General features: G+C 44.4%; 1 protein-coding gene across 1 annotated transcript in view; it reads right to left on the reverse strand.

Annotated features, from left to right (window-relative positions):
* Positions 1 to 133: 133 nt before the first annotated feature.
* ak5 (adenylate kinase 5) overlaps positions 134 to 24,289 on the reverse strand; it is a 41,364-nt gene continuing 17,208 nt past the window's right edge. Inside the window, exons 7-14 of the mRNA XM_076973073.1 lie at positions 17,186 to 17,276; positions 12,309 to 12,385; positions 8,010 to 8,049; positions 7,538 to 7,582; positions 4,345 to 4,508; positions 3,008 to 3,124; positions 2,190 to 2,384; positions 134 to 765 (exon numbers count right to left, since the gene is read on the reverse strand). Of these exons, the coding sequence (XP_076829188.1) occupies positions 700 to 765; positions 2,190 to 2,384; positions 3,008 to 3,124; positions 4,345 to 4,508; positions 7,538 to 7,582; positions 8,010 to 8,049; positions 12,309 to 12,385; positions 17,186 to 17,276 (795 nt within the window). The 3' untranslated portion in view covers positions 134 to 699. The remainder of the gene's footprint in view (positions 766 to 2,189; positions 2,385 to 3,007; positions 3,125 to 4,344; positions 4,509 to 7,537; positions 7,583 to 8,009; positions 8,050 to 12,308; positions 12,386 to 17,185; positions 17,277 to 24,289) is intronic.

Genomic DNA, 24,289 nt, shown 5'->3' on the forward strand with positions numbered 1-24,289 from the left:
GTTTACGGAGCCCGTTTCTCGTCCCACCTCTCCTTTTGCGTCAGTCCAAACGTGTGATCACATCTGAAGACATGACACACTGCTGAATAACAAACGCTCTTAACGTATGAAATGACTTTTATTTCATTCAAATGTTTCAGAAGGAATAACGTTACAATAACCAAGACTTCAAAGTGAAATTCGCCAGTTCCTTAAGCCTGTAGCCAGACACCAGTAAATACAAAGTAAAGACGTTGCCCGATATATTTGTCCGTTTTTTAAAAAACTCGAATACACAAAAGCGACCGGCTTACAGATCGTGCTGCTATTCTATCATGCTGTGAACACCAGGAGGCGTGGCTACGCACGAGAGGACACGCCCCTTCTCCGCCGCTCCCGCCCTCGGCTCGACCTGGCTGAGGGGGCGTGGCCCCAGGCGCGCGGAGAAGGCGCTCCTGGACCAGTAGCGACGAGCCCCTCCGTCCGTGCTGGGTGACACTGAAGCGCTTCGTATTAGTTAGCGGGGAGTGCACGAACATGACAAGCTCGGGTCAGCGGGGGGTGCGCGCTTGTGTTGGGCTGCTATGTACAGCAGAGGGACCGGGAGGCTCCACTCGTGCGTGATGAGCAGGTGCGGTTCGGGTGATGCGGGGTTCTGTGCTGTGGCGCTGCAGGTGACGGTTCCGTCCAGCAGGAGGCAGGTGTAACGTTCCTGGGTCTTTAACAAGAGTCGAGGACCAGGCATATCTGCTCAAAGACCTCGTCGGGAGGTTGTTCTGCATCAATCTACAAACACACACACACACATACATTCTTTTACTGAAAGTAGGCCGCCGAGTCCCAGGAGAGACTCATTCCACAACTCTAATGAATCCTCAATATGAACACCACGGAATCTTTCTGAGAGTATCAGGAAGTATTTTCAGTTGTTCTGGCGAAAGTAGATTATCAGGTACGGGGAGAGACTTGTGCCGAAACGTCGTTTCCTACACATCTGGGTATAGAGACGATTTGCGTAATTGTTTTAAATAAACTTATTTGTATGTTATTGGAGTGTTGTAAGGCATTGCATCATAGGCAAAATATGTACCAATAAAAATATTGTTCATATTGTGGTCATCCAACAACAAACTCGTTAGTGCAAACTCGCAGTGGCTACCTCGTTAGATGCACCTACTCCACAAATGTCCCCAACAGGCTACCATACCGTCAACATTCAACACGTGGTATTAGTAGCACAATTCCCAGGCAGTTCTTACAGTGATCTAGAGCCAGTGTTAAGCTATTCTTAAACAAGTGTTCAGTGTAATACTTGCTACACTATTTTAACATGATCTTGTGCATGTGCTGACTGGATGTGTTGTGTAGGTTTATATAAATGCACACACACATTTACAAATACAGCATAGAACCGTACGCCATGCAAGGTTTCTGAATACAGGCTGTGTAGTGCATGATTAAATAAAGCATCCACAAAGACAGGAAATGAAACCAAATAAACCTCCCTTGGACTTATTTTCCTTTTCCACAAGTCTGTCTACTCGGAGCACGGTTCATATCGTATATGTGTGCATAAACTGAACTGTAACATTCATACAGGCATATTACAGCCATCTCACTCTCATTTGCTATATGGGTTAAAACTAAAGTCTTATGTGATGTCTACAGGCCACAATATGGTATATGTGGCAGTCAGTGCATACAATACACTAAATGTGAATATGAAGAAAACACATTGTGTTATTATTTTGACAGGATATGGTCAACTTTATTTTTTGAGATATAAGTGAATTTTTATGTCCAGGAAGAAGAGACCAATGCTGTCATGACGATGGTGTCCACGCTAGTCACCAAACAGGTGACACGCATAGTTAAGAACATGTTCACTATTGTGAGCTCCCTGTAAGTTCCCTGTAATGACCTGAATCAGTACAGACCAGCAATGATACAGGCCTCACCAGGATTTCACTAACGCTTGGATGAATAGTGTAGTTAGAAGACACTTCATCCTTTGACAACCACAACACTACTGTCTTGAAGTGCAGCTTCTAGCAGAAACATCTTAGTCTGGAGAAAACCTGTCCACCCTAAAGGAGTCCGTTTTCGCGCTGTGGATCACGTCTGACGGACGTGTCGAAGATAAATGGGTAGATGCATTATATGAGGTCACAGGAAGTTGAACAGATCAGAGCTCCTGGAGGGGCACCCACCCTGTGTAGGAGTGCCCGGTGCTCGTAGTGGTGGGCGATGGGCGTGATGGTGTCACAGAAGCCCTCCACCCTGCAGCGGGTGTCCCGACCCCTGGACTCTCCCGAGCGGAGACTGGAGCCTGTCCTCTGCTGCAGACGGCTGTTCATGGTGTCCACCGAGCAGTCCAGCAGGAGCACAACACAGGGCTGCCCCATCTACCACACACACACACACACACACACACACACACACACACACACACACACACACACACAACAATACATTTACTTCAAATTATAAAAGAAATGTGTACAAAATATTTAAAAATAAGCTGAATATTCTTGGAAAAAAATATTAGACATATCGCTTACATGAAAGATATTTGTACTTCCTGTGATTTATTATTTTATTTTAAGCTATGAAGTGTAAAAGGCAATATTGGAGAAGTTGTTGGCAGGGTAATTACCCCCCTACCCCATACACACACACACACACACACACACACACACACACACACACACACACACACACACACACACACTTCTGTGGTATTTTCTGCTCAGATCATCTTAGGTGGGGGTGTAATTCTATGTTAACTGTGTGTGTGTGGGGGGGGGCAGTTGTTGCTATACTTTCTGTCAGTGTGATAAGAAGTGTGCTACAAGGAGTGACAAGGTTGGGCATGTAACACTTCTGTTTCTTACTTTCTGTCTGACACACACACACAAACACACACACACACACACACACACACACACACACACACACACACACACACACACAAACACACACACACAAACACACACACACAAACACACACACACACACACACACACACCTTGGCCTCATACTCCTCTGCCTGCCTTAGATCCCGCGGGAACCCGCTGACCAGGAAGCCTTTCCCCTGTCGCACAGTGGACTCCATACACTCACATAGGAGATCCAGCAGTGTGTCCTACACACACACACACCACACACACACCACACACACACACACACACACAGCAAAGTCAGATGCCTGGCATGCTGGAAAGTAGTTCACGGCAAGTGTTAATGATGCCCGCGTTGCTAGGCAACTCCACCTTAACACAAGTCATTTGATTAGCTCCCCGAGTCACATGCCAAGCCCCCAGCACACCGAGCGAATGAAACGTCCAATCAGAGCCTCCTGCCCTTTAATCTGAGAGACAACACGGGAAACCGGACATCCAGAAATGGGCACGTTATGGAAGATCCTGGCACCCAACCTCACCCGCTTTCACATGGCTGTTCCTGTACAGTTCATATGCATCAGGCTGCAAGAATCACACAAGAATTATAAACGCTCAGCCGAGTGCTGAGAGTTTTCATATAAATCTGTGAGTTTTCATATAAGTGAAAAATGAAAATCTGTCCCCGCCGATAACAGAATTAGCTTTTAAAATGGTCTGGAGGGCTGTTTTAACGTCCCGTGCTCCAGCCTACTGTGTGCTGTTCAGAGGAAACAAGGGTTCCTTCTACAGGCACGAGTGAAGCTGCTTCATTAAGGGAGTCAAGGTGAGCCGGCCGCTGCCCAACGCCACCGTGGCATCACAGGTCGGGAAAGCACGCGAGTCAAGAAGCCACCGTCACGTTACATTCGTCTATAACGTCTACGTTACATTCGGTTGCTGTTATTCTAAACAACTTACGAAAGCGCTTTGCCATCTATCCGGAAAACGGGCTAGACGGTACAGATATAAAAAAAAGACATTGATCTAAAATACTTCTAGATGCAGGAGTCAAGGTTCATATGTAGAAGATGAAATGTAGTGCATTAAAGGATACGGCAAGACCACAGCTTTTATTTTGATGGTAGCTGATATGACAAGGTAAGAAAGGTCACGTGTGATCACGCACCAGCCATTTCCAGATATAAACAAAGAGGTTTCGAAAGCAGCTGACTGGGTTCATTCTCAGAGTCTGTTGCTCTGTCATAGGCTAGTGAAGTCTGTCTTGGGCTTTTAAAATAAATACTGCCCTACTTAAAGCTGGTGAAGGGCTTCAAATGCACACAACCACAGACTTTAAAACTACATTAAAACGAATAGTGAGTTCTGGAATACACAGTTGTTAGGGCGTTCCACTAATTCCAGTGAGGAAAGCTGCCGGATAATTGGTTTGTCTTCGGTGGAGGTGCTTAATTGCTGTGCTGACCTCTGGAAGATGTTGTCCTCTCTCCAGAAGGTCTCGTAGGAAGCGTCCCCTCTCACTGTGAGACTGCAGCTCGCTACACATAATGTCCCCGGGGCACAGGCGCCTCAAGCCATACTGCTCCTCGATCCTCTCACACTGCAGAGCCTTCCCTGAGCCTGGACCACCTGAAACACACACACACACACACACACACACACACACACACACACACACACACACACACACACACCTCTGTCACCATCAAAGGAGCTGATTCCATCGGGGATGCTGGGAGGAAAGAGATATCCTCCATCCGGAGAAGGAAAAGGGCAGGTGGGTGGAGGAGGTGGAGATTGCATTGGACACTAGTGGATGCTAAGGTGCAGAGTTTGTTTGCGAGCGGTGCCGGGGTGCCTCGTTGGCTCTGATCCATTACCCAGACGGCTATGTTAGCTTATGAGCTCTTCAGATGCCATCATTCTCTGCACAGTCAAGTTCAGGCCTTTCCAACTTGTACAGACATCTGTACAGTCAAAGAGCCTCTGCAGACTGGTTATAGTCTATTTACATAATCACTGGTGTAGATCAAAGAAAGATGTCTTTTAAGTGCCTTTAAATCTGAGAGCAGGCGGTTGGAGGATAGGTTGCACATAGAAATCAAACGTTCCAAAGATTTTGACCATGTACACCAGGGGTACTCAACTGGCGGACCACGGTCCGGATCCGGACCCGAACGCAGTCCTGTCCGGACCCAATCTCATTCCTGATTAACTGGATACGGACCAAAACAAAACCGTAGCATTTATTTCAGGGCTATTGAAAAAACGCCACCCCCGCTCAACAACTTACGTTCGCCCCCCACCGCTCAACAACTTACGTTCGCCACCCCCGCCGCACCGGACCTCAGGTCACAGGTATCTGCCAAAATTGGACCGCGGACAAATTTAGTTGAGTACGCCTGATGTACACAATGTAAGTATTTCTGCTAAATGGAATCCTACATAATATTGGACTGAGGTTACCAAACGGGTTTCTGCATTCCCCAATGGACTAGTAACGTTCACACAATGTTCTCCCTCGGTACGACACCGGCTTCCTCTTTCAGTTAACAGCGTTTGCCTTGAGTCCGAATAACACTGTTTGAAAAGAATGAACCGAAGAGCGTAGTATTAAAACACTTCAGCAAAGTTTGCCATGACAGACATTGCAGTGCAGCAGAGGGTAAAGGTCACACCGTGGTGGAGACACCTTTCAGTGCAGAGGGTAAAGGTCACACCGTGGTGGAGGCACCTTTCAGTAGCGGAGTCCTGAAGAGAGAATACGTGCTGTTTGTTGCAGTTGTGTGTGTGTCAGTTCAGTGCACCAGGGGGCAGCACTGAGAGACGAGTACTGTGAGACGGGTACTGTGAGACGGGTACTGAGAGACGGGTACTGAGAGACGGGTACTGAGAGACTGGTACTGAGAGACGAGTACTGAGAGACAGGTACTGAGAGACGAGTACTGAGAGACGGGTACTGAGAGACGGGTACTGAGAGACGAGTACTGAGAGACGGGTACTGAGAGACGGGTACTGAGAGACGGGTACTGAGAGACGGGTACTGAGAGACGGGTCTGGATGATCACAGGGTGGAAAGCATCAAGCTGTGTGTGTGTGTGTGTGTGTGTATGTGTGTGTGTGTGTGTGTGTGTGTGTGTGTGTGTGCATGCGTGCGTGTGCGTTTCACATGCACGATCCTTAATTGGGATCAAGTATTTGAAAAATATCTTAATGATGTGCTCCAGAAAAACATTGTGTCAATGTCTCCAATATATCTAATAGCAATGATAATTGTTAGAAGAAGAAAATTCTACCCTTTTCTGACAATTTTTTAAAATTATCTTATTCTCACCAATCTGCCAAAGCAGTATATTTTCATCTGATATAAATAATAATTTTATGATAATCTTACAATGAGAAATGTTAGATATATTCCTTGCATTAAATGTTTTGCTGTGTGATAACTGATGCCACCATGATTTTCTCTTTGTAACTGAGAAAAAAACACATGCTTGAAATTTTATTGAAACATATTTCATTGTCAGTCACCCTGCCAGTATAATTGAACATCTACTGCTGTTAATTGCATTTTAACTGTTCTTCGAGGGTAGGGGGGTGTTTAACCTTTCGCTTTGCAGTCTGAACCTCATAATAAAAGCCCTATTTTTCTCATAATAAAAGCCTTATTTTTAGCCAATTCTGTACAGATGAGGCTCCTTCCAATAAATTTGACCATTGTCTTATTCCCACAGGAGCTCTGTGGGTAGTACTAAGGGCTAAATCACTGTGTACCATTCCAGCTCTGACAGGTACCATGGTGCAGCCAGGAATGATAAATGTCCTCTGACAGGCTCTGGCCTAAATAACACAACCCATCTTCCAGGACCACACGCCCATTCAGCTCCTATTTAGCCAGTCATGAGGCTCGTGCTTGGTAGCGTCTGCACACCCTCCCTGATTAACCTTTACCGCAGAGACCTGGCCATCAGTCGGAGACGCTGACAAAGGCTCAAAGGGAGGCTAATGTGTCTTCAACTCCTCTTTCTACTTTCTAGAATTGGGGGGGGGGGGGGGGGGGGGGGGGGGGGTGTTTATTTTATCTTTTTATTTGTTTGATTCTTTAAATGTTTGAATCATATTACCTCATAGTATTGGCAAGCGTGAGTGAGAAAGACAAAAGAAACACAAAACCATCTCAAATCAAATTAGGTGGCCAATAAAGTTATTTGTTATAGCTTTAGTTGTTAGATTTCTTGCTGTGGTCTGTAGTTTTGTGTGTCGTTTGGGTGTCATAGTGCCCAACTCCTGTCCTGAAGGGCTGAAACCTGACGATTGTCCTGCTCTGAGAAGGAATTTTCCAGACTGCTTTAGACCAGTGAGAAAAACTCCCCTAATGGAGGACAGCTGCCCAAACCACTCTGAAAACATACAGGCCAGTTAACCTAACAGAACCAAAACAGTTTTCTTTTATATGTGCCATAAAATACATTTTTGATAACCTTCAATATGTGTACGTGTGTAGAAAAACAGAAAGAAAGAAATATCCTTCTCATGCATTCTGGCAACGTACACTGCAATGGAGAAAGATGGTGGTAAAAATAAATGACTGGGGATGAAAGGGAAGAGAGAGGTGTGGGAAGGGAAGAAGACAGTAACTTCTTCATTGATGAACATACCAATCACAAAGATGACCTTTGGTTTCTTCTTCTCCACAGGAAAACCTGGCAGAGAGGGAGAGAGGGAGGGAGAGAGAGAGAGAGAGACAGCATATCAAAACAAGACTGCGCAAAACAAGACTGTCAACTGAAGCTGGTTTTCAAAGTTGAAAAGTCTTTCAAGTTCCTAATTCTATTTTCAAACCCTCCAGTATAGCATAGTTACATGACTGCGCAGCACTGTTGGGTCAGCTGGGGGTCAGCTGGGGTCAGCTAGAGAGCTGTGTCTAACAGAGGAAGAATTTTGGATTCCCGTCTATGGTGATCCAGATATTTGACACAAAATGCTAAAGGAGTGTGGCCTGCTCACTGAGTTTCACTGACCCGAGTTCTACAGGGTTATAAAACACACACACACACACACACACACACACACACACACACACACACACACACACACACACACACACACACACACACTCTCTGTACTCACTTTCCGCAGTCTGCTGTGTGCATGACTCCTCTTCAACAGCCTGTAGGTGTGACAGGTGGCGGAGAGAAGACATTTTAAACAGAGCTCCGGCTCACCGGGATATCCACACGATCACAGCTGAAGCTGAGGTAGTCAAGAGACGAGACACCGTACGTGCGATGACAACCATAACACCACCCCGGCGACAATCCAGGGACACTAAACAGTTACAGGGGTTGGACAACGAAACTGAAACACCTGGTTTTAGACCACAATAATTTATTAGTATGGTGTACGGTCTCCTTTTGCGGCCAATACAGCGTCAATTCGTCTTGGTAATGACATATACAAGTCCTGTACAGTGGTCAGAGGGACTTTAAGCCATTCTTCTTTACAGGATAGTGGTCAGGTCACTACGTGATGCTGGTGGAGGAAAACGTTTCCTGACTCACTCCTCCAAAACACCCCAAAGTGGCCCCATAATATTTAGATCTGGTTACTGTGCAGGCCATGGGAGATGTTCAACTTCACTTTCATGTTCATCAAACCAATCTTTCACCAGTCTTGCTGCAAGCATTGTTGCACTGTCATCCTGATACACGGCACTGCCTTCAGGATACAATGTTTGAACCATTGGATGCACATGGTCCTCCAGAATGGTTCAGTAGTCCTTGGCAGTGACGCGCCCATCTAGCACAAGTATTGGGCCAATGGAATGTCATGATATGGCAGCCCAAACCATCACTGATCCACCCCCATGTTTCACTATGGGCAACAGTCTGGGTCGTACGCTTCTTTGGGGATTCTCCACACCGTAACTCTCCCAGATGTGGGGAAAACAGTAAAGGTGACACACACTCTGATTGTTCTCTGGTATGTCACCCATAATGTTGTGTGCGTTGCACTATTTTGAGCAGAACTGTGCTCCTACCCTGCTAATTGGACCTTCACACTCTGTTCTTACTGGTGCAATGTGCAATTAATGAAGCTTGGCCACCAGGCTGGTCCAATTTAGCCATGAAACCTCCCACACTAAACTGACAGGTGTTTCAGTTTCATTGTCCAACCCCTGTATATTCCAATCTACCAGAGTAAGCTCTGATGAACGTCATGATTAACCCCAGTTGGAGATATGGATTACCCAGTCATGTCTGCTTTGGTGATTCGACTCCTACTTAATTAGACTCACTTGCATTCTGCTGGAGATGCTAAGTTTGTAAGAATGAAATTAGTGATTGTACTGTTCCCTACAGACGTGTTTGCTGAATACACAATATACTGTATATTAAAGAAGGCACAAGTAGTATCTTGCTGTATGGGTGGCTGAGGGAATGGGGGGGGGGGGTGGTTAAGATGCAGGTAATGAAGTGGGTGTGACTGGGGGCGGGGCCCAGACCACAGGGGATGGAGCAGTGGTGGTCATCGAAAAAAGAAACATGGCTTCTCTGTGTCTGTGTGGGGCCAGTGTGTTTGTTTGTTGGGGGTGGGATGTTTAGTTTACAAGTCCACTTAAGATGTGGGCTGGTGTGATGGTCAGATGAATCTCCACCAGAGAGAAGAAGAAGAGGAATACAAACACACACACACACTTCCAGGTCCAGGCCCTAATATGAACTGGATATTTATGCTGCTAAAACAGGCAGGGAGACATTTTTGGCCCCTTCATATAAAATTCAAGATGCAAATTGTAAATGAAGTCTCAGATGACCTGTTTGAATGCATAGAAAATATGGCAGGGGTTTAATTTCATTAATCACACCAACGTCCCACCCAGCCTAATGTGCTCTGTGAATGAGGTGAATATTTCACATTGGAACATTTACTAATTGTATTGACTACACAGACAATACAGCCAACACACACACACACAAATGAAAAGGGTAAACTAAATGTTTGTAAGCCTAAGGCCTCAATCAAAAGTCCCAAAATACTAAAATAAAATGTTTGAAACCTGAACAAAATCATTCAAATCAGGGTTGTGAGGAATCTTGAAGAGTTGAAGGGGAGATAAAGAGTTAGTCCGCCAAGCCCACAACCTTTACACGCCCACGACCTTTACACCCTCACAACCTTTACACGCTCACAACCTTTACACTCCCAGGACCTTTACACTCCCTCGACCTTTACACACCCACGACCTTTACACACTCTCGACCTTTACACACCCACAACCTTTACACAGTCACGACCTTTACACGCTCACGACCTTTACACGCTCATGACCTTTACACACCCACGACCTTTACACACCCACGACCTTTACACGCTCACAACCTTTACATGACCACGGCCTTTACATGCTCATGACCTTTACACACCCACAACCTTTACATGCCCACAACCTTTACACGCTCACGACATTTACATGCCCATGACCTTTACACACCTACAACCTTTGCTTCTCAGGTTCTTCCTCTGACTTTGTACAAAGGGAAGCTAAGTTCCTCAAACAAAAAAACTGCAAAGCGTTTTGCAATTTTGGAATCTACAACTGATAATTGTTTGTAGGAGCCACCATGTTCTTTGATGTCTACTTCACTGCCATCTCATAAGGTATTAGACATGTCTTCAGATACACTAGCCATCAAGAGACCTGGATGTATTAACTGTCTTGCCCCATTACTACATTAAAACATGTAAAACACTGGAACAGAGCCAGATTTTTTACGAGTGAGCTGATTGGCTGGCCAAGCTGAACAGCAAGGACGAGAACAGAAAGCCTCATATCGAAATAATCTTCAGGCGATGTTCACCCCCCCGCGCTGCTCCATCGCTCTCGCTCCACAGCCTACGGCTCGTTAGCCACGAGAACAGTAAAGCAGAGGGGAGCACCTCCTGCTACTCCTCCCACAGAGGAGCCGTAGGCGGGAGAGGGAGCGTCAGCCGTGTCTAATAGCCCACACTGCCAACAACAACCACGCTCTTACTTTAGCATGTCACGCCACGTGATCACCAGAGCTCCCTCCGCTTTGTGATATGGACGAAGAAGCTAAAAAAACAGTGTGTAAATGTGTAAATAAAGCACTGTAGCACTATAAATTGTTGGTGATTATTTAGGGACAAGGGAGCCTTTGTGTCCCCCGCAGCGGACAAACAATACAGTTGCCCCGAGCAACGAGATCGGCGCTGCACAGTATACATCAATGTCCCAGCATGCCCTGCCGACGCCCGCCGATGATCCGCGTGGGTGCCAGAGGAGGGGGCGGGGCCAGACCATCAGCGGTGGCCGGCCCTCTGCGAGGGGGCGGCGGTCTGTTTCCCTCAGCAGCGTGACATAACAATGGGTGGTTTGGGAGAGCAAAGGGCGGGGCAAGTGGGCAGTGGGAGGAGCCAAGTGTGCTGTGGGATTGAGAGAGGCACTGAGATAACGTGCCTGATGGGCCTTATGTAATCCTAAGACAGGAAACAAGGAGCTCTCAGAATACATGAGAAAAATATTAGAGAAAGAGAAAGAAGAGGGGGGGGCACAAACACACAGACAGTCCTGCAAACACAGTCAGACGGAGAACAGGAGGTGCAAATAAAAAGGCCGTTTTTTTCCGACTGCGTGTGAGCTTACATAACCATGATTGCACCCAATCCTGTGTACCACTGAATATAATCGGTTATATCTAGATCTGTGAAGCACAGATCATTGATCTATGACATATATGATTCAACTGCCAATATCCATTTTAGCCTGAACTTAAGAACAGGTCAGAACAACATATACGCCGACCAGTTCAGAAGTTGAGTTCGAAGCGCAGTTCACAGACCCCGGCTACTACGACTTTATCGTCAACATATGCGCACAATGCAGGGACTTATCTGAAGATGAGATGGACTGAGGACGAAGTTTGGCCTTCACTGCACACGGCACACAAACGCCAAAGTTATACAACGTCTCTCGCTTTTAAGCGATCCGTTACGTTACATCACCGCTAACGGAGGCCAAGGGACACCGAGCAGTCGTCACGCAGTTTGTGATGAAGATGAACTTGACTGTGGCAGCGCAAGGCTGGTGGTGAACAAATCGAAGATTACGGCTGACGGTATTCAAAGCGGCACTTAGGAGGAAAGCGCATCTGTTAATTCGAGCCCATCGCCTATGGGCTTATTAAAGAGACATACTGCCACCAAACGCTGACTCATTCCGCTCTCTGAACGACACCTCCCTCTGCCTCGTTTAGCCACTAATGCAAAGCTACATTTTAATATATTTACGGTAAATTAAGGAGAAGACACAGCCATAAGCAAACTGCTATGCGCTAAGGACATTCTGATTGCTAATGTAACAGTGTAACCATGCAGGCGGGGGGGGGGGGGGGGGGGTTTGCGTACCTGTTCGTCGAATCTGGAAGGGGTGTCGGCGAGGCTGGTGCTGTCCGCTAGCAGACTCAGATCCAGCTCGCTGGGGCCTGCAGAGAAAGGAGCGAAGCGAATGACTGTGAGGGCCTGCAGTACAATGACACTGAAGTCCAACCACCAGGGACAATACACCAGAAGCTAGGACTTCTCAGTACTTCTCGGTCCATTGTGGAGGGGTCAAGGCCGAGGGCAAAACCAGGAGCAAGATGCGGGGCGAAGGGCCATCTGAGACCTGTGGTTCTATTTACAGAAGGCCAGAACTTCGTCTGCTAGGGGCATTCAGGAGAATTCACAAGGGACCGGAAATAATAAAAATGTGACCTTAAAATAGCCCCTGTCATATGTAAGGATATCCAAAATGGCTGTTTTAAAGGGCACTCACAAGCCGACAAGACCCATCGTGTCATACGTAGCTGAGCTCTAGGGGGAAAAATGGCATGATTCCAAATGATGGTTTCACTTGGAATTTAAGGCCACGCTCAATCATACAACGTGACCCACAATTCTAGCCTACATACGGACAGGTGGAGAGAACAGTCCGTCTTTGCTGTGGAGATTCTTGTCCAAGTGGAATGTTCCAGAATTACATCCAGGTCATTCATTCACATTCACAGTACACTGGGAAATAATTGGGTTTGATTGTGCCAGTGAATTGCAAGAGGAAATCCAGAGAAAAGAGAGTTTCCTGTATGTCACTGATTCACTCGTGTATTTTGAAGAAAATCCTGACATGGTTGGGTTAATTATGACTGATACGGTTAGGTGATCATCAGCATGCAAACCTGAATACAAACCGGACCTTGTATGATCCTTGCCAACCAGCCTTTCCTAAACACCAACCTGTTAGATAAGGTGTTACGATGGCAAAGGTACTATGCAGGATCTTGTTTTGTTTACTAACACCAGTTCCAAAAAGGTGAGCTGAGCTGTATTTTCTTTTCAGACATGGTAACATCCAAATCCTTCAGAAATACCTTCATGAATAATTTACATTCTTCTGAAGTGGTAAACAGAAAAGCTTCAACACAGCAACTGTCTCCAGTCAAAGTGGAATAAAAATACCAAACTGTGCCGTCCAACTGCGTATGACCCAGCGCTCCGGTCTCTCCTGCCGGCCCTGGTTTTTACTACCGGACCTGGCATGATCATGTACTTTTAATTCATTTTATTTTTCAATGCTGTCAGATCATTGTTATTGCCCTCCTGAAGGACCCAGCACGCAATGTTGTAAACATAATCACTTCGAATGTTTAATAAGTCTAAGACTGATGAAGTAGTTCTGGCTCACTAAAGAAATATGGTTAGGCCAGATATGTAGCGTAAAAATGACCCAGTTGTGCTTTCTGTGGGGAGGCAAGAAGCAGGTGGTCTTCACCATCTGAATTACTGCATTCGCACATTAAAGTCAGAAACATGTTAGAAATGACGGCAAAGAAATGTTTCAGTAACTTGCTGTGATGACCTTCAACATGATTGCCACACTGTGGCTCTGTCCGCTCCGGACCCAAACTGAGAGAAAATTCGATCGCCGTCCTGCAAGAAAATCAAATCTGTGGCGTCAGTATCTGCGAGAAGGTAATCATCGAAATTGGCAGAGCATCAGACGGCTCTCAAGACCTCCCCGCGCAACCAGAAGTTCTGCTCCTCCTTCCGGGTCTCTGCCAAGCAGTTTTATCGACTCTCAAATGAAGAATGTCACTCTGCGTTCTGTCGCCAATGGCTTGCAAATGGCTGAGCAAACACAAGAAACAATGCGAGACGGTTACTACCTCTGAGAACCCAACTGGGTGACAATGGAACGGATTTATTAGCGACCGCAAGGCACAGCGGAAGAGCGGAAACCGGCCCTAATTTAGCCCTGCTTGAACAAACGGTCCAATCAGGCAGAGACTTCGGAGAGCTTCTTGACTGAATCTTGAGAGGAATATTGTTATTCCCTCAGACAATCAATCTATCAGCTTATCGTGCAGCAATAAATTGATGATATTAATATCGGTCACTTCAAAAATAAGAAATAAGCTCAGACATTTAACTGAGCACCACAGCTAGCAAACCACCCGTGATGAATGGGATGACAGTGGCACCTCAACGGATGGCGATCAGGGCTTTAAGCCTCAAGCCCGGTTTAAAAATGCATCAGAATCGGAACATTTTCATATAAAAAAAAAGAGGGCTCATAACTTGGCGTGCAGCAGATGAGAGAGTGAGCTCATTATGGAGCATTAATTGATGGCAAGAGAAGAGGGTGTTTAATTAACTTACACCCTCCTTGACTGACACCGCGGCTCTCACTCCATAAAGCTCAAGCCTGCTGCTGGACGGCCTCGTATCTATTCCTTGTGTCTTGAAATATTGATGAGAAGGTGCTCCAGATTTCGACCTCCGCAGCCACACTGGTGAACACATCGCACCAGTGGAATCAGTGCTGGATAAATATGCGCTGTTAAAACAAAGTGACAATGTTGTCGTGTTGTCTCAGATCCCAACTTGTGTTTTTTCCACTTGTATGTTGTACGTGCTAGCGGTGAACAGTTTCCGCCTGTATTTTACTTCTGGACAAATAATGTGGAAGTATTATATAATTATTGTGCCTGTACCTGGTAACATTGCTAGGCAGTTTTTTTTGTGAAAGATGCCATAGGTATTTCAGGGTATCATTTCTCCATATTGCAGATATCAGGTCAGTAGTCTGACTGACTGACTGACCGGCAGCCCAGCATGTGTCTGCCCTGTCTAAAGATTCTCACCGTCACCCTCAACTTCCCAGCATGCTCTGTTCAAGCTACCGCATGTTTATCTGAAACGGAGCCGCGCACCCGTCCGAACTCACACGCGCACACACGACACTTCTACCCCCGTCACACGTGAACACATACACATAACTTCAACACACACTTCAACACACACTTCAACACAAAGACACATACATGCCACATCCCAGTCCCACACACGTGTGAAAAATCACTAATCAAAACTGTTCTGAAGGCAAAACAGACCTCATTCGTTGGCGGAGATTCACGCTCATAGTTGAAGTGTAAGTGTACTGTTCATGTATACCAAAACCACTTTTACAAATTATTCCAACACACTATTACAAACATTGCTATTTGTAGAAACACTTTTACTATAAAATAATGTAAAAAAAGATCATAGATTCGTTAAACAAATTCAAGACCCCTCTCAGACACAATATTAAGACCCAGATAAGGTATAAAGTTGTCGATGTTTAGCTATCATCCTTAGTAGCTAATGCTTATTTGCCTACAATGCCTTGCTAGAAAAGAATAGAATAGAATCACAATCCAAACCACAATTAGATGAACACACATTTTATGTGTGCACATAAATTGGACTTTTCTAAAAAAAAAACAAAAAAACAAAAAAAACATTCCGATTGTTTATGGATGACACTGGTTTTGGTCTGAACTAATTAGGTTTGTTCTGCCATCGAGGAAGAACTGCCTTCAGAACAGTTTTGATTAGTGATTCTGCACCCCGTCAAACGCACACATACCGCACCCCTCCCACACAAAACACGCACATGCCCACACAGTCTCACACAAATACTGCATCGCCTCCAAAGGCATATACACGTTCATATGCACATATAATTACACACACACATAACATATCTTCATATAAGCATAGATACACAAATAAAACATTTTCTCTCTTATAAAACACACATATAAAACATCTCTCACACACACACATGCAATAGCTGATTCATTGACTAAAATGATGTAAATTAGAGACGGCACGGCTGCGTGAAGAAAAGATTCATGGGTGTTCCACGCTTACACTGATACCTTTCTAAAACCCTCTAGCCCAAATCGGTTCAGATGGTTTTGCTTTGAGTTGCTGTTACAGTATTTCTGCTCAGATTTGAAGAGCTTAGTCAATTGTTTACACCTTTGTGCCTTTTCTGGATGTACAGGAATCACCATTCATACCATTTGACACCATTCATAAATGTACACAGCATTATATTTACATATGAATTACTTCAATCAGCTTTATGCTTTCTATGATTTTCATCATATAGTGCACACAGTATATTTATAACTGTAAGCTTGCAGTCCGAGGACATCTGTTGGCATATATCCAACAAAGACAAGCATTTATCTGAAAGCCATAGAATTCTGTCCCACGTCTCTGTATTGACTAACATGGACGCTTTATTAAAACTGTCCTGGTCAGTGTCCTCTCTGTTCCCATAAACCGTCCTACGCTCTGTTGTCCTGCACCTTTCAAGTGTAGCTGCCAGACAGTGTCTGGTCATGGTTTCCCATCTCGATCTACAGTTTTCAATACAGAAATTCGTGGAAATAAACATCCACCCTGAAGCAGCGGTCTGCTGGGTCAAGTCGAACTAGCCATCCGCTGGTTGTCCTTGAAAGATCAAACCGCATTGCACAGATATTTGGGGATTTTCCTGGTCTGACTAAAATGGTGCTTGGACCAAAACACCTCCCATCTAATTACTAACTAAGCCAAAAATGGATTCATGGAACAGACTGAGAGGTTTTTTTCTTCTTTTATACATTATATTTGATGAAAGCTTTTTCCACGCCAACAACTTCAGAAACATTCAGCTTGTCCCAACTGAATGTTTACTATATTAAGCACTATTAAAAGTGGGAGATGAAAAATACACAGGACTATTTTAGGTTGATGGAAAATATTCCTTCTAGGTACCAATAATGCAAAATAAAACAGCTTGGATCACTCCAGTCTCAACAGCCTTCTCTGCCTTTATATAGCACTGAAGGCACGTGATGAAAAACCACTATCAGTGCAACATTTAAGAACAAAAATTTGATCAGATATGACAGTCCTGATGGTTTTACCTGCAACGGGCTCTTTGGTTGGGAACAACCTGTTGTCAACCGTCATGCTGATGTCAGAGAAGACTTCTTCCTCATCTCGGTCTGCATCCAGCTGTGGAGAAATGAGATGTAAAGTGTGTTCAAAGCATGATCAAAGTGTGGTCAATACGTGATCAAAGTGTGGTCAATATGTGATCAAAGCGTGGTCAATACGTGGTCAAAGCGTGGTCAATACGTGGTCAAAGTGTGGTCTTAAGTGTGGTCAAAGCGTGGTCAATACGTGTTCAAAGCATGGTCAAAGTGTGGTCTAAGTGTGGTCAATACGTGGTCTAAGTGTGGTCTACGTGTGGTCAAAGCCCAGCCTGTGGCTAGCCTGTGCACGTTTTACAGTCTGTTTTTTCATAACCACACTCTTACCCCATATTTCCTTTTGATGCTCCCACAGAGACCAATTGAAATGTGATTGTGGCAGATGAAATGTAGGTAGACTACAGCAAAATGAGACATCATGAAAAAAGAATGCAAATATTTATGAATGAAATGTCTTCCATTGGTGAGGTCATTTCATTCATTTCTGCTCATTCACCATTTTAAAAAAGACACTGGATTGCTGAGGCCTGTTGATAATTGGCAGCACTTAAGATCGGCATGGAGAGCCTTTAAAAAGCACTTCAAGGTTGTTGCTTGAACACAGAGAAACTGTTGGAGGGGACCAAAAAAAAAGAAGAAAATGGAAATCTCAAGACAGGAGGCGGTACATAAACAGCCCCCGCCCCAACCTCGGGCTGTTTCCATGACGACAGACTATAAGCAGGCACAGCATAGAGATGCGTGGGAGAATCCTCCGATCCTCGTGGGGACGACTGCGCCGCTCCTACGAACTATTATGGTATACGTCTCCTGGGGCTCCAGGGAGCAAGAGATGAACTTTTGGAGATGATGCATGTGTCAGCCTCAGCCCCGACGCTACCCAATCCCGACTTGTCCCTAACGGCCCGTCTCCTCGAAGACCAGCTCACGCTCAAACCCGATAAAGAGCCGAACAACGTACATCCTAGCGTGACACGTGTCTCCGTCTACGTTCTGCCGTTCCCGTTCCTCCACATTCACAGAACTCAATCAAACTCCACTCGCCAACGCTCGTCACTACGTTAAGCAAAACCAGTAAGGCCGGACTAATCTGACGTATCCGAGCGATGGATTTATCGGTGTTCCTGACGCGTAAAGGGGGGGACGGTGGCCAACCCGTCGGTATGGGAACAGCTAGCTCGTTAATCCGCAGTACCCTGAAGAGAGGTGGGGGAGGTGTGGAACCGGCGTGCGCTGGTAATGGGGGGCGGGACACCCGTGTGCAGTGCAGCTGGCCGGCGTTTCCATGGAGGGGTCAGTGTGCAGATGTCGCCGGTTCTGCGCCAGGGCCTGACGTCACTGTCCCCTGGTGACGATGGATCCACGCACTTCGCCAAGCACACCGGGTGTCCATTAAATCGATCAGCTGTCTCGGGATGGACGGCTAACGTAAATCAGAGCAATGCAAACATGTTTGTGAGTGAGTGTGTGTGTGTGTGTGGGCGATGTGTGTAGAGCAATCTCCTGTGATGGTAAAAGGTTTAAAGGTTTAGAGTGGGCTTGATCAAGAGGATTTGGTGGTAAACTCAGAACTGCCTTCACCTAAGATCTACGGAGGTTGACCAGCAGGAATACTTCGAAGCGTTTAATGTTACTACTGATTTTGTTTCCTGTACATAGTTATTACAACACATGATGATGTTTGAGTAATAACATGCCTGTTGCTATTAAGAGGCATGCAAATGTATGATTAATAATTACTTAACTACTAACTACTAACCCATTTTCAAATTAAAACCAATCAATTCCAGCTGATTTAAACTGTAATGTTTTTAAAGTTGATCACTTGATCAATTTGAGTATGACTTGCAGCATGGCAGTTGAGTAATAGGCTAGTTATTGACATTTAAAATGTATGTCTTCACTATTACAGCTTTTTTCAAGTAATCATGGTTACTGCATCACCATGGCAACACAAAGTGGAAAACAGATCAAAGAAAACCATTCACTACATAAATAACTCCCAAAGCCACGGTTCCTGCTGTACCTTCCCTCACTGATAACACCTGTCTCCTTCTTCTTCTTCTCTACACAGGGGTTACCCAGAGCAGGAGATCAGAGGGAGCTGGACTCCCCGTGGATCAGGAGCTCTGGTCGTTTACTGGGACTCTTTTGAAGCTCCTAATTAAGAACCGAATTAAGCCGAACTCCCCATGGAACATTCTGGACCAGCCACCTCCTTCTCTCACACGGCTGGAGTCTGCAAGGGCTTTTTTTTTTGCTGGTGGGAGGTTCTGAAAACGAGGTGATCAGCTAGACTGAAACTCCCGGTCACGTGACCAGCAAGACTGACGCTCTCAGTCACGTGACCCAAGGAAAAAGAAAATCCCGGTCACGTGACCCAACGAGACTGCCACACCCAGTCACGTGACCCAGCTGGACTGACAATCCCAGTCACGTGACCCAGCTGGACTGACAATCCCAGTCACGTGACCCGGCGAGACTGACACTCCCAGTCGTGTGACATTCACTTCTTTGCTATTCATGCAACAAGGCAAGAACAAAGTAGTTTGGGATGGGGAGGGGTGGGGGACAGTATGAAAAAAGCTGACGAAACACACTAAAGACTTCGTAAAGGAATTACGAAGAGGTCTCCTGCTTTGATTTTCAACATTTTTAGTAGAGCAATATTGAGTCGGTACACAATATTGAGCAAGCCTGCGGTGCTTGTAGACAGAGATCCAGTGGTACTTTAAGACTAAGACATCTGCTTCAGGCTAAGTCAGAAGGAGCTTGTGGTCAAAACATGCACCAGCCCTTCTTAAAGATCAATATCACTACTTTGGCACCAGAACGTTGCTCTTACAGTCTACAATGCTCCACTTCGATGTTAACCCCAAAATGCTAAAAGCACTGCTACAAAAGGCAATACGGCCAACCTCCTTTAGATGATGTCTCATCTTTAGAAGAGGTGGATCCTGTTATCAGCACCAACTCTGAAGCTTCTACACTTTCCCTTTGAAGACGCTAAAGTGGGACTCTGGCTGGAGACTAATGGAAGTGAAACATCCCTTGAGACTCTGTGCTTAGAGGCGTTTGGCTGCTATCAACACGAGGTGCAATTATCACTTCGTTAGTTCCTAAAATATGCATTGATGACTCCAGATTGCAGCTCAAACTGCTTTCTTTCCCATTTCCACATGATTTGGTAAGAGGCTGCTTTCATTTTAACTCGCTGGGGGTATACATAGATCTGAAACCTTCCCCCATTAATTTCTCACCAATCTCACTCCAAACCTCCTCCAAAGCAAATGTAATTAAGAAACATTACTAAATCTATTAGTCATTGGAAAATGCTGAGTAACCCCAAGCAAAAATGCTGTAAAAATGAAAAAATACCTAATTTTTTAAGTTTGCATGAGCTAGAAATATCTATAAATATCTAGTTTCAGCATCAACATAAAATTATGTTTCTGGCAACAAATGAGGTGGAATTTAAATGAACTACTTTGCAGCATGTCCCATAATGTTTTTCATAGAAACAGAACATACATTGCTCTTCACTAAAGGTGTAAGACACATTTGATTACTCAGCTAGGTTTCAAATTCCATCTATTGATTTGATTTTTTTCATTAAAAATATAATGGTATATTTCAGATTCATTATAAAAAAACCTTCAATATATGTGTTTGTAAGATGGGAAAAATGGAAATTATTCATAAGATATTACTTGTTCGTCATTGCCTACCGAAGAAGATCTTACATTTCATTGTGACATTTTCACAGAAACAAGCACACTGAATAATGTGTAATAATAGCAATCTATATTAATCACAGCCACTGTGTAAATAAGATGTTAAATAAGAACACGTTACATCTGACACAACAGATCAGCTGAAGACGTCAAGTCTACGTCTACATGAGGTAGTCTGACGAACAATAACAAGCAAATTATTCTGTGACCAAGACAGCTTAAGCGCATGACGATGCAAAACTTTGGCAGAGACATTTCTCTCCTTCTTGGGTTTAATCAACACCTTGACATAATTCACTGCGTCAACTCGGATAAAAACAACCAAACAAACAACAAAGCAACAACAATGCCAGAACAATTCTGTGAACGCTTGATGCTGAAAACCCGCCATCGTGGCATTTTATCATTTTTGACAACGCAATTAGTGGCATTTGAATCAGATGCTCACGACTCCTGAAATATCCTGTTTTACTGTGTGGAACTGAAGTGCTGTAAACCCCTGTTCCTCTGAGGTGCACTTTTCTCCTTATACGGGTCTTCTTCCAAAATTAATGAGGTGCTTAAATTGTTTAATATTAAAAAACACAGTGGCTTCATATCCTCTATTTCCTGGCAGTGCAATAAGGCTTTCTGTAATAAGTATTTCTACTGTTCCAGTAACGCCAGACACAAAGGACAAAAGGAAAACACTTATCTGGCAGCTTAAGCCAGCTGTGTTGTCTCACAGTGGTACGAAACACTGAGCACGCACCCAAGCAATTCGTTCAGCAATAATTCGAGGGTAAGTGGATTTGTGCGGCCCTGTTGTGGCTGAAAGGGGGGGCTGAAGATGCCTAATTTGCCCTGGGGACAGAAAACGCGTCTGGGGGACCACGGTTCTGGGCTGATGCTTATTTATGTTGGGTAGGACTGTTTTGCTGGTCATGTGGACAGACACTTGACCTGTGGACTCATCACCAGACCCTTTAAAGACATCCAGACCAGACAAAGGACAGGTAGCACACTCACCATAAATATGTTTGGTCATATTTTTATTTATTTGTTATTTTTTTTTTGTTTATTTGTTGTTTGACTGCTTGTTGGAGTATGATAGAATATGTGATATTGGGTGTGTTAAATCTTAAAAGAACACTCCAATGTAAACCCCAATGTATTTATTAATTAATCATTTAGAGTAGTTCAAAGTTGCTTGGTTTTTGAGGTACAAAGACAAAAAAATATTTCCCATAGACTTACACAAGGCCATAATGTTAATGGCCTGTAACACCAAGCACAAAGTTGCTCTGAATGCCAAAATGTTTTGGAGGTATAAATGCTGATCTAAATCAGTTTAAAATCATCTATTTACTCCGGTTATTTTAGGCCCTGTAAGCTTATCAAAACTCATTTGGCTCTATGGTGTCTGAATAACTGTCATTCAAAGAATACTACCTCAAAACATCAGTCAGTAGATAGTTTTGAGTGTTTCGACACAGTCTGAACCCTGTGTCTACTATAAACATAACCATAACGTCTGAAGAGCTCAAAGTGCCATGTCCTCATGTTCCCATGTTATGTCGAGCCATGTGATTGGTTCACCTCCAAATTGTTTGTTTCATTACTTCATGGTGTTTTACTTGCAGGGCAATTTGGTTTGAATCATTCGTGCTGGACAGTGCAGGTGATATTTTAGCAGGCGCAGTGGGGATCTCTGGATGAACTGGGAACTGGGCGTGAGTAGTTGCGTTGCAATTTCAGACCTCGTCCCTTACACACAGAAACCTGATGCTGAGTGTGTTAACTGCAGGAGAACATGTTTATAAGACTGAACGGGTTCCTGTTTAATGCAGTCAGAGCCAGTTTGTGGGTATTTGAAGGTTGCTAGGTTGGTTGTGTCCTAGCCTGCAGATTGCTACCATGAGATGGGTATCCTCAAACATTTAATATTAATTTTATCTAAATCTAATTTACATTAAACTGCTTTAATATTTAATGCTAAATAATAATGTAATGTTTAATCCTTGTAGTGGTGAGCAGCAGTGATCACAATAGATGCAAACAAAGAGGCCCTTGAATGCAAAGTAAACTATATTCAAAATTGACACCTTCATCTCTATCTTTATCCACTGTGAAAAACACAAGAGGAAGTCAGTTACGGTGCCATCATTAAGTACCTTAATTATTAATTATTTGAAAGTGAGACTACTGAACTCGGTCTATGCAGTATAAATCTAGCTTTAGTTTTTTCCAGTGTTATTTTATTTTCTGTGCCTCTGCATTCCGGCAACGAAATCGCTCTGAGGTTGTACAATATAGTTCTGTCTCTCTCTTCTCTCTTCCCAGAATGCCTCTGTTCCGCTTTTCTCAGAATTGCTTTTTTTTTCCTGCACAAGAAATATTGCCGCACTGTCTAATTTATGGAATACTGGTGTGGGGGAGTTGGGGGTGTGGTAGGGGTGGCCTGCTCTGACAGACACAAGGCTAAGAGACACAATACTGACAACCTGCGAGTTCCTGTCAGCCGCCATTTGGAATATGATTTGATCAAACAAAAAAGAGAGAGAGACAGAATTATGAGAGAAGAGACAATAACACCTGCATGTGTGAACAGCTCGGAGGCCTCAAATATATAAACCAACGCTTGCCATCCAAACCCAGCCAGGAGGAAGTGACCAAGTAATGGAGCCTTGCACAGTTTAGTGGAACAACCTTCAAGTATCAGAAGCATGTACAGAATTTAACAAGCATTTACATTTCTCTCTTTCTGTACCTCCCTCTCTCTATCCCTCTTTCTCCCCCCCCCCCCCCCTCTATTTTTCTCCCTCTTTTAATTGACCTAGGCTACTGCGGCAGATCAATGTCTTTAAAGCCATAACTGTGGGGAGAAATCAATCTGGTTTGGCCTTGCATGGGGTTCGACATGGTCAGAGGGTCGGTGGGGTTAGTGTCTTGTCTGAAACATACCTGAAACTGGCCCTGACTTGACCCCTGAATTTTATTTCTAAATCCCAGAACTTCTTTAAACCAAATAAAACAGTGTTTGCATCTAGAGTAGAATATGTCCTCTAATATGTCTACTCAGCATTACCAGCGGGGTTTGTTTCTCCTTAGACACTATCAGATGGGTTATTGCCATTCTATGCCAAACCAACTGGGAATGATGCCGTTTCTCACAAAGGTGTGTGTTTGAGTGTGATTATAAAGGAAAATTACTTTCATGCTGCACACGATGTTAAATCAATAAATCATTGTTCTAAATCAATAACTATCTCCCACTTAGGAATTAATTACACTGACTGCAAAAACTGTACTGAAGAAAAAC

The sequence above is a fragment of the Brachyhypopomus gauderio genome, chromosome 14 (genome assembly GCF_052324685.1).
Source record: "Brachyhypopomus gauderio isolate BG-103 chromosome 14, BGAUD_0.2, whole genome shotgun sequence".
Classification (NCBI taxonomy): domain Eukaryota; kingdom Metazoa; phylum Chordata; class Actinopteri; order Gymnotiformes; family Hypopomidae; genus Brachyhypopomus; species Brachyhypopomus gauderio.